This window comes from Oncorhynchus gorbuscha, linkage group LG08 (genome assembly GCF_021184085.1).
Source record: "Oncorhynchus gorbuscha isolate QuinsamMale2020 ecotype Even-year linkage group LG08, OgorEven_v1.0, whole genome shotgun sequence".
Classification (NCBI taxonomy): Eukaryota; Metazoa; Chordata; class Actinopteri; order Salmoniformes; family Salmonidae; genus Oncorhynchus; species Oncorhynchus gorbuscha.
The window spans coordinates 36,936,763-36,948,504 of record NC_060180.1 but is presented as its reverse complement, the minus strand read 5'-3'; the positions used below and the strand labels follow the sequence as shown (position 1 = coordinate 36,948,504).

The 11,742-nt window shown below is 41.2% G+C and overlaps 1 protein-coding gene across 2 annotated transcripts; it reads right to left on the bottom strand.

Moving 5' to 3' along the window:
* Window positions 1–2,492: 2,492 nt before the first annotated feature.
* LOC124040851 (nucleolar protein 9) lies at window positions 2,493–6,673 on the bottom strand. Of its 2 annotated transcripts, XM_046357954.1 has the most exons (11): window positions 6,438–6,673; window positions 5,922–6,291; window positions 5,570–5,806; window positions 5,241–5,468; window positions 5,052–5,159; window positions 4,780–4,921; window positions 4,242–4,434; window positions 3,755–4,015; window positions 3,381–3,593; window positions 3,120–3,225; window positions 2,493–2,726 (listed from the first exon to the last, which is right to left on the bottom strand). In XM_046357954.1, the coding sequence occupies exons 2-11, from the start codon at window positions 6,235–6,237 to the stop codon at window positions 2,572–2,574; spliced, it is 1,959 nt and encodes a 652-aa protein (XP_046213910.1). In that variant the 5' UTR covers window positions 6,238–6,291; window positions 6,438–6,673; the 3' UTR covers window positions 2,493–2,571. The 2 variants fall into 2 exon arrangements, with proteins under 2 accessions (XP_046213910.1, XP_046213909.1); XM_046357953.1 differs by lacking the exon at window positions 6,438–6,673 and having other exon boundaries at window positions 5,922–6,375.
* Window positions 6,674–11,742: the final 5,069 nt, after the last annotated feature.

Here is an 11,742-nt window from a genome sequence, read left to right as displayed (position 1 = left end):
ACAGGCGATCAGGATAGCTCTCTTCTTTTAAATCTTTATAACCCATGTCCTCAAACTTTGTCATGTTGTTGGTAAAGCTTCTTAGGGATGTTGCATTTACAAAACAAGACTCCTTTTCAAAGAAACTCAACATTCCAGGGAGGCTGAGCTTCTCCAATGCTGATGCAAGCAGTCCTTGCAGAAGCTGTGGCCAGACCTTACATTTGATCTCCAAATCCAAAGCCTCATTTACTGTCACTAGCTAAATATTTAATAGTTGTTTTCCAACTTTCACCTCCTTTGACAAACAACCAGAGAACCTTTTAATGAGGTGACATCAACATACCTGCTGCCCAGGGCCACAATTTCCTGTTAGGTCATTTCCTCTTGATAAAATAAACAAATTTGTATTTTATGACAGTTTTTATGGTAGGGTCATTGGTAACACTTTATTTTAAGGGTCCATAATAAACCATTTATAAGGCATTTACAAACTGTATGCTCACCATTTATGAATTATTACTCCCATAGTTGTAAATGTTAGTAAACTAGCTATTTACGTGTGAATATATATTTAAATATTCACCCTGTGTTGAGTGCGTATTTTTTTACCGGGTACTACAGGATTGTATACCAATGGCATGCCCATCTGTTTGTGGGAAATTACACTGGTCCCCAAGATATTTATAAATATACAGTGCCTTCGGAAAGTATTCAGACCTCTTGACGTTTTCCACATTTGGTTTACATTACATCTTTATTAAAAAAATATAAATATATATCCTCAAATCTACACACAATACCCCATAAGGACAAAGCAAAAACAGTTTTTTAGACATTTCTACACATTTATTAAAAATAAAACATACCTTATGTACATAAGTATTTAGGCCCTTTGCTATGAGACATCAGGGGCATCCTGTTTCCATTGATCATTCTTGAAATATTTCTACAACTTGATTGGAGTCCAGCTGTGGTAAATTCAATTAATTGGACATGATTTGGAAAGGCACACACCTGTCTATATACGATCCCACAGTTGACAGTGCATGTCAGAGCACAAACCAAGCCATGAGATCAAAGGAATTGTCCGTAGAGCTCCGAGACAGCATTGTGTCGAGGCACAGATCTGGGGAAGGGTACCAAAACATTTCTGCAGCATTGAAGGTCCACAAGAACACAATGGTCTCCATCATTCTCAAATATAAATAGTTTGGAACCACCAAGACACTTCCTAGAGCTAGCCACCTGGCCAAACTGAGCAATCGGGGAGAAGGGCCTTGATCAAGGAGGTGACCAAGAACCCAATGGTCACTGACAGAGCTCTAGAGTTCTTCTGTAGAGATGGCAGAACCTTCTCTGCAGCACTCAACCAATCAGGCCTTTATGATAGAATGGTCAGACGGAAGCCATTCCTCAGTAAAAGGCACATGACAGCACACTTGGGAGTTTGCCAAAAGGCACCTAAAGACTCTCAGACCATGAGAAACAAGATCCTCTGGTCTGATAAAACCAAGATTGAACTCTTTGGCCTGAATGTCAAGCGTAACATCTGGAGGAAACCTGGCACCATCCCTACGGTGAAGCATGGTGGTGGGAGCATCATGCTGTGGGGATGTTTTTCAGCGGCAGGGACTGGGAGACTAGTCAGGATCTAGGGAAAGATTAACTGAGCAAAATACAAAGATCCTTGATGAAACCTGCTCCAGAGCACTCAGGTCTTCAGACTGGGTCAAAGGTTCACCTTCCAACAGGACAAGGACCCTAAGCACACAGCCAAGACAACGCAAGAGTGGCTTCGGGACAAGTCTCTGAATGTCCTTGAATGGCCCAGCCAGAGCCCGGACTTGAAAATAATTGTGCAGCAACGTTCTCCATCCAACCTGACAGAGCTTGAGAGGATCTGCAGAGAAGAATGAGAGGAACTCCCCAAATACAGGTGTGCCAAACTTGTAGCGTCATACCCTAGAAGACTTGAGGCTGTAATCGCTGCCAAAGGTGCTTCAACAAAAGTTCTGAGTAAAGTGTCTGATTACTTATGTAAATGTGTATTTAAGTTTTTATAAATTAGCAAAAATGTGTAAAACCGTTTTTGCTTTGTGATTATGGGGTATTGTGTAGAGGATGCTTAATAAAAAATAAAAAGCTATTTTAGATTAAGGCTAACGCAACAAAATGTGGAAAGTCAAGGAGTCTGAATACTTTCTGAAGGCACTGTAAATAGCACTCACTTTAGATTAGTGACTGCAACAATACTAATGATTAGTAAATTATTTATTTGTGTGAAAGTAATGACTGAAATGGTGAACACACAATTTATAAATGCCTTATTACAGACCCCTAAAATAGTGTTGGTATAGTAAAAAATGTGTCTGGATTTTCATACTAAAATGCTAGAAAAATATACTGCAATTCTATACAATTAAGCATAACTTCTGTGAACTTAATGTGAGATTTGGTAATTAGTGAGATTTGGTAATTAGTGTACTTTACTATCACTCCTAACCATCGTCGATGTTTATATACTTTTTATTTGATCGCGTAGAAAAATCACATTGAAATTCCATAGAAGACAATTCCCAGCACAATTTCTCACTCCAGAATGTCACTAAAGAGCTTCCTCTTCTTCGATTCACCCGTCTGCACTTCCTGCCACTGGGCCCTCCTCTTCACAAAGTGGGTCAGTGCAAATTTGGCCCAAACGTGACGAGAAAACTGGCCTGATCTAAGCTGTGTCTCACAAGGCACTGAGAGAGAAAGAGCAAGAATGGCATTAAAAACAAAACACATGGTCTTAAACAGGTTTTCCAAAACTCGGTCCTGGGAACCCCAATTGGTGCACACTTTGGTTTTTAGCTCTAGCACCACACAGTTGATTGAAATAATCAAAGCTTGAAGACAAATGTATGATTTTAGGGCAAAAACCAAAACATGCACCCCTTGGGGTCCCCAGGACCGAGTTTGGGAAACGTTGGTCTATGTGGTCCAACCTAAGACTGAATTAGATTATATGCTTGCCACAACCCCCAACACAATGAAATCAATACTAACCAGTAAACTAGTGAGTAGCTACTAGCAGCTCCATTCTTGGGTGACAACCGAAACTTCAGCAACACTAACACATTTTTGTAGATTTTTACCTAATTCCTTAGCGATGCTCTGTCTCTGAGGGACAGTGGCACTGTTCCAGACTGCCTCCAACACACGGCTGCCATACCTGGAGCAGGCCATCTGGACATACTGGCCCTGGGAGCCAAGTAAGGACATGGCAGGGAGAGAGTGGGGATTAGGAGATATGGGGACTGCTGTGAGAATGTGATCAACAAAACAGTCAGCTTTTGACCATGACTAACAATGAGAGGAAGTACTGTTTCGGTTATCATCTCTCCAGCAAGTACTACCTCCAGTCTCCTCAGGATCTTTCCCCTCCCCTTATCGCTGGAGGAGGTCACCAGGAGCTGCAGAACGTGGCTGCCTGATTGGTCGGTTCCCAGGGTCAGGTGGTCAGCGGGGGTCAGAGAGCGCAGGCTGTTCAGGAGCAGGGAGCGGTCTTTGAACTTGGCCAGTGACTGGACCAGACGTGAGCCATGGTAACAGATAGAGGATAGGGGGCGCTAGGGAGGGAAGAGGGAAAACAAAAGACGATAGTGTTGGTCTTTTTATGGATAGACACACAATATGCTTGGCGTCAATGAGCCTTGGTGTCAGATCCAAAGTAGGGTGGGTGGGTGCATTCAGAACATCCAAGTTCATTTGGGGACTTTGAGACCAATACCTCTGTTTGTGTGTTGCCCTCTACTGCCTCGGAGCTGTAGTACACCTCGTGTGTGAGCAGGGACAGGAAGAGTGGCAGGCAGGCCGTGTGTCGAGAGGCAGGTTCAGCACAGTGAAAAGCATTAAGGAGACGTTGCATCATCTCTCCCTGTTTCTCCTCCCGCTCTGCACAGCTGTCTGTCAGCTGGACGATCACACCCATGTGACCTGCTGCCAAGATGGCCTCCAAACCCTCGGCTAGCTCATCAAACACCTTCAGGAACTGAGGGAGGAAGGGAGAGACAAATAGTGGAGGTAGAGTTACCACTGTCATTGTTCTGTTTTATCATGTACCCTGGTAAATACAGATTCAATTCATCAGTATCTACCATCTTATGGATTTCAGGACTAATAGTATGGTATATGTATGAATAACACTTAAGTAACCATGATGCATACATATAACTTAATCACAGCAATAACTATAGGGGGTATACATATTGGCATACCACTTTGTAATTGGTGGAGGCTGCTGTCAGTCTCTGTATGGGGAAGTTGGCGATTGGATGGATGGCCAGGTTTACCAGCTGACCCTGGAGGTGGTTCTTATAGAGGTCACGGAGCAAGGCCTTGTGGGATAACTGGAGGACTATTTCAATTAGCCGACTGGAGGCCTGGTCCTTCAGAAAGACCAAGAGAGGACTAAGAGAAAGAGGCAAAAAGAGAGACAAAGCCAAACCAAACGTATAAAAAGTAGGGCTGGGACGATACCAGTACAGCGATACTCGTTAGTATCGTGGCAAGGAAACCAAACACGAAGTGGATTTAACTTCTTTAGGAAAACAGCCCTTAATGTTTTAAACAAACATCATTATGATGTCATCCAGCCACATTTATTTATTTTCCCAGCCACAGCACAAAATATTTTACATACAGCAGGTTTTTAAACGAACAAAGAGTCTACTTTGTGTTTTCATTTTTGGCATGGAAATATATTGCAACATCGTCCGGGCCCTGATAAAAATGTCTGGAGGAAATCTCACTGACCTGACTCCAGGAGCAGAGCTGAGTGATGTCAGGTACTCCACGATACCTTTGGTGAGCAGCTTGCAGAGCTTGGGTCGGTTTCTGTGACACACCGTCAACATGGTCTGGAACACTGTACTAGCCACGGCATCAGTCACACACACTGATGGAAGTGGAGAGATAGGTCATGTAATGCCATTGTGACTTGCTTATATGTACTATGAAGATCTACTATGAAGATGAAGTGCAATGAGGGGTTTCAATGTATTGTAGCTTGATGAGAGAAGACTTACCATTGACATTATCCATCAGGGAGGTAGACAGGGTTTTTAGTTCCCACCAGAATGAGGTGGGCGCCTCAAAGTAGGTCAGCAGAGTAGTGACATTCCTGTCCTTTACACCTGGAACAAAATACACAGACAAGATAAGTTATTGTGTGTATGAGTGTTTTTGGATAATTGTGTGCGTGTGTGTGTGTGTACCTGGGCGTGCTGTGTCGGTGCGGGCTGGACCAAGGCAGCCTGCCAGTACATGTATGAGCGTGCGGGCCACGTGGGAGCCGTGTGTGTGTCTGATGAACTCTGCACAGTGCTCCATCACCACGTGACACAGGGACAGAACCTGGGCCTCTAGTATCCCACAATCCCCCCTCCCCGTCTCGGAATCTCCTTCTGTGGTAGCTGTCTTTTCCTCCTCTGATGAGCCCTTTTCTAAGAGACAATATAAAGGAGATTTATTTCATGTCATTCTATTATATCTTGACACTTCAGGTGCTAGAATTTGTTTTCAGACTGGTCACAATCAGACTCACCTCTCCATCTGGGCATCTGTCTGAGGGCGCTCTCCAAGACATGACCCCCACATTTGTCACATGACACTGTCTTAAAATCGGACCCAGATTCTCCGCCAAGCTCAGCCAGCACCTCCCCCACCTGGACGGGGCTGGCCAATGGGAGCAGACGCTGGAGGGTGACACTTCCTGTCACATCCATGGCAACCAGGGCAGCCTGCCCTTTGACCTCCGTCAGCACGTTCTCCACAAAGAGAACTATAGGGGAGGAAGAAATTAAGATGTGAAGCTATGTTGTAAAGGTCACAGCATTGTATGCTCATGCAAACATTTATGCACATAATTGACACAATCTCCTTCCCTGTGCTCTCACCTTTCTCCTCGTCCTCTGTGAAGCCTTCGCTGAGTCTCTCTCCCACTCTGCGGAAGTATCCCACACTCAAGGCATCGAGACGCTTCTTGGCACCTCCTTCACCCCCTCCTCTTCCACCCGCTCCTCCTCTCTTTCCCTCTCCATCTTCTCCTCGTTCACTTGCTTCTCTTCCTCTATTTCTGCCTTCATCTTCTCCTCTTTCTCCCGCTCCTCCTCTTCCACCCACTTCTCCTCTCATTCTCTCTCTATCTTCAGGATACTTCCTTTTCAATCCTGCCTCTCTCCACTGGTTATTTTCCTCCATTTTCGCCAGCATTTTAAAGTAAGGACACCAACGCAACTTGATTACTTGGGTACTGGTGTCTTCTGTCTGGAAAAAAACAATGTGCATGTTGTTGAATAAGATGAAAAGCAGATGCTTACCCCCTGGTCACTCTTAAACTAATACGGACCAGCCATGAATATGAGACAAAATATTTGTCAGTTGAAAGTACACTTTTGATTATGAAAAACAACCTAAATTCAAGGAGCTGTCAATACATTAACAATCGGAATCTTCTTCGGTTTAGCTAGCTAGCTAACAACAAGAATAAACTGTTTTGGTTTAGCTGACGTTAGCTAGCTAACAAGAATAACACATGGAATAAATAGTTCACAAGCTAGATCACTGCGACCGTTCTCTTCCAGTTCAAATCGTCTGTATATTTGATTGTCTCATAACTTATACACTAGCTATATGAATGGACTCAAAAAAAGACACATAATAACATTTTAAAAAGTTAGAAAATGTAACATCAAGCTAGCTAATAAAACAACTCACATGTGTTTTGTTGACGCGTGAAGATGACGTCAATTTCCAAAGGTCATTTTCGTGCATTTCTTTCATCAACCAGCAGGGGGCTCTTGGCTTTGCTTCATTATCCACAGGGCAACGGAACGAATCATGAATTGTGGTTGCTGGTTGTCATACATTAGGACTGACTGTATGAATGGGCTCTAATTGATTCAACAAAAATATCATTGTCACAGTGTCTCATTTCTCCTGAGTCCAGATATTTCATCACATTACAGTAAAACCAGTGGGGGAAAGTACTAAAGTAGTTTTTTTGAGAATCGCTACTTTACTTTACTATTTATATTTTTGACAAATTGTACTTTTAATCCACTATATTCCTAAAGAAAATAATGTTATTTTTACTTCATACTTTTCCCCTGATACCTGTTACTTTTTGAATGCTTAGCACAAATGCTTCATTTGTAAAGTATGTCTGTGTTGGAGTGTGCCCCTGGCTATCCGTAAATAAATCAAAACTAATTGTGCCATGCTTAATATAGGAAATTTTAAGTTATCCATATTTTTACGTTTGATTCTTACGTATATTTTAGCACTTACATTTACTTTTGATACTTACGCTACCGGTCTAAAGTTTTAGAACACCTACTTTTTCTTTATTTTTTACTATTATCTACATTGTAGAATAATAGTGATGACATCAAAACTATTAAATAACACATATGGAATCATGTAGTAACCAAAAAACTCAAACATATCAAAATATATTTTGTATTTGAGATTCTTCAAATAGCCACTCTTTGCTTTGATGACAGCTTGGCACACTCTTGGCATTCTCTCAACCAGCTTCACCTGGAAATATATTCCAACAGTCTTGAAGGAGTTCTCACATACAGTGCCTTGCGAAAGTATTCGGCCCCCTTGAACTTTGCGACCTTTTGCCACATTTCAGGCTCCATCCAACCTCACTGAGCTCGAGCTGTTTTGCAAGGAGGAATGGGAAAAAATTTCAGTCTCTCGATGTGCAAAACTGATAGAGACATACCCCAAGCGACTTACAGCTGTAATCGCAGCAAAAGGTGGCGCTACAAAGTATTAACTTAAGGGGGCTGAATAATTTTGCACCCCCAATTTTTCAGTTTTTGATTTGTTAAAAAAGTTTGAAATATCCAATAAATGTCGTTCCACTTCATGATTGTGTCCCACTTGTTGTTGATTCTTCACAAAAAAATACAGTTTTATATCTTTATGTTTGAAGCCTGAAATGTGGTAAAAGGTCGCAAAATTCAAGGGGGCCGAATACTTTCGCAAGGCACTGTACAGTATGTTGAGCACTTGATGGCTGCTTTTCCTTCACTCTGCGGTTTGACTCATCCCAAACCATCTCAATTGAGTTGAGGTCGGGGTATTGTGGAGGCCAAGTCATCTGATGCAGCACTCCATCACTCTCCTTCTGGGTAAAATAGCCCTTACACAGCCCGGAGGTGTGTTGGGTCATTGTTCTGTTGAAAAACAAATGATAGTCCCACTAAGCCCAAACCAGATGGGATGGCGTATCGCTGCAAAATGCTGTGGTAGCCATGCTGGTTAAGTGTGCCACATGCAGAGATCATTCGTTCACCAACACTCCGTCTCACAAAGACACAGCGGTTGGAACCAAATATCTCCAATTTAGTCTCCAGACTAAAGGACAAATTTCCACCGGACTAATGTCCATTGCTCGTGTTTCTTGGCCCAAGCAAGTCTTGTCTACTTATTGGTGTCCTTTAGTAGTGGTTTCTTTGCAGCAATTCGACGATGAAGGCCTGATTTGCACAGTCTCCTTTAATAAACAGTGGATGTTGAGATGTATCTGTTACTTGAACTCTGTGAAGAATTTATTTGGGCTGCAATTTCTGAGGCTGGTACCTCTAATGAACTTATCCTCTGCAGCAGAGGTAACTCTGCGTCTTCCTTTCCTGAGGCGGTCCTCATGAGAGAGAGTTTCGTCATAGCACTTGATGGATTTTGCGACTGCACTTGAAGAAACATTCAAAGTTCTTGAAATTTTCCGTATTGACGGACTTTCATGTCTTATAGTAATGATGGTCTGTCGTTTCTCTTTGCTTATTTGACCTGTTCTTGCTGGAATCTTCTGTATTCCACCTGTCATGACGTTGGCCTGGGGGTAGGTTTAAGACAGTCATTAATACCTCTTCCCCCCCTTTTTCCTCTCTACCCTACTGATGTGACATTTGAAAACCCCTTGGTTAACTTAGAGATTATGGGAACATCAGAAGGTGGGGGGGAAATGAACTATATTCTGGTAATCCGACCAATTGAACATATGCGGTTATTCTGCCCTTGAGTTGCGTTCCCATGCAAAACTAGACAGATAGCTAACAACTAAGTCTTCAATAAAACTCCCAAGGCGTGACTTTTCTTGAATGAATATATTGAAAACGTTTATGTTGTGAAACTGCAAAATACAGAAAAGAATATACTTTAGTGTTCAATTCACACCGACATACTGTAGATGTACATTAAACATTTGAAGTTGCATAAATACAAAGCACGCGCTAAGGTACCATGCATCTGGCATGATGCCAAACCATATAGCTAATTGTTAACCATATGGTAATTGCTCCTTTCATTACTCTAACAATGTATAACCATCTATGTAGAATAACAAAGCATATTACACTAGAAACAGTAACAAAACTACAGTATTGTATATTTTACAATTCGTTTGCATGACGCATGAGCAAAGTAATACAGCTAACGACATACACAAAAGGCATTGCAATTTGTGAGTAAATGCAACCAACATTGATATGTAAGAAACTCTATCAATAACAAGATTATCATCATTAGCTAAATGCTTGAATCGAACTTACAAACAAATATTTTTCCAAGGCTGAAGCGTGACAAGAAATAACTACATTGAAAGACCTGCAACGTAGCGTTGTTTGTAGCTGCTCTATGCGTGCAAAACAAATTCTGAACTTCCTGTTTGCGTCGTCTCTCTAAGTACCAGAAAGCGCCACTAGGGGGCAAATAACACCATTGAACACAATGAAAATCGAATTTACCCATTGTAATAAAATAATCTGTTATCTTCTAACAGGATGGCAGCACAGCGGTGGTACTTAATGAATATGATGTCAGTTCGGTTGTCATCTGAGACATTCTCATCAATGATAAGATGACATAAACTATACAGTGGAAAGTCTACACATCAGAGTTATCGGATTCACATGGAATTGTTGTTCATTTTAAATGTTTGAATATAAAATTATTGGTTAAGAGATTAAATGTAATTTTAGCTTCCAAATGAGAGATTTGGGTTTTCATAAGGTTAGGGCTCTGCGCAATCAGTGGCCCACCCCTGTGAAGAGACATGGGTTATAAAACTTTTCAGACACACCCTTCTCGCTCCACTATATAAAGCCTTGGCGACAATATAACCTCCTGTTCCGAGGATGTGAGGACGGCGGTCCGATGTCAGAATGGTTCAGATAATAACTACAGAACGAAGCCAACATCAGCGTGAGCTTTGGTTGTGAATGGTATGAACTTTGAACTCTTATTCACTACATAAGTGATACCTCCTAGCCGTTGAGTTAGCAACAGCAGCTGAAAACGAGGGTTAGGAAGGAACAGACAGAGTATCCCGTCTATCACACAACGACGTTACTACAACTTATCCAATTGACCACCAGAGACATTTTTCAAAGGACAAAGGACTTGGTTTGGTAACACGGCCTTCCATCTACCACCAACCTACCGAAGCGCAGCTCAGAGTAAATATTTATTGCATTTTCCTTCTCCAAATGGGCGGTAATTTAGAATGCATAAAATACTGTATTTACGATAGCACAGCTTCGCCCTTTGTTCCTCAGTCTTCCCGCTCTTTCACTCAAACCCAGCCCCTTTTCTTGTGTGTAACAAGCTGCCATATCTGTTGCGCCCGCTAGGGACGTTTCCCGCTATGACGTCATTTGTAATAAAGTTATGATTAATTATGTGTATGTGCAATTCTGTGTGATTAGTTAGGTATTTAGTAAATAATTCAACTGATTCAACTTGTTAGCCAGGGTTTGTGAAGATAACCAAGAGTTTACAACTTTCAGATGAGACTGAATTAAGGTGACGATTAATATTGACTGCTATTGATGTAAAATATTACTAGGTCTTTAAGAGTTTATTCGGAAGATAACAGCTCCATTAATATTATTTTGTGGTGCCCCGACTCTCTAGTTAATTACATTGACATGATTAGCTGAATCAGGTAATATTAGTTACAGAGAAATTATTTTATAGAATAGCATGTCATATCACTTAATCCGGCATAGCCAAAGACACGACACACCCCTACCTTGTCACACCACAACTGATTAGTTCTAAGATTATTCACACCATGTTCTGATTAGTACATTAAGAAGGAAAGAAATTCCACAAATTAACTTTTAACTGTTAATTGAAATGCACTCTAAGTGAATAGCTCATGAAGCTAGATTGTGCAAAGCTGTCATCAAGGCAAAGGGTGGCTACTTTGAAGACTGTCAAAAATAAAATAAATATTTTGATTTGCTTAACACTTTTTTGGTTACTACATGATTCCATATGTGTTATATCATAGTTTTGATGTTTCATTATTATTCTACAATGTAGAAAATAGTAAAAATAAAGAAAAACCCTTGAATGAGTAGGTGTTCCAAAACTTTTGACTGGTAGTATATATATATTTCAAACAAAATACTTTTTTCAACTTTTACTCATGTAATTTACTGGGTGCCTTTCACTTTTACTTGAGTTGTTTTCTATGAAGTCATCTTTTTCTTTTACTCAAGTATGACAATTGGGTACTTTTCACACCACTGTGTAAAGCACACAGTGAGGCCAACGCCCTTATGATGTCACCAGATCATTATCTGGAACTTGTAAATGCACTCAAACCCTCAGACACAAGACATGACACAATAAAACATGCACACAGATCATCTGTTTTCTTCATAATTCCCTCACTCCCTTCCTGTTCCCATTAAT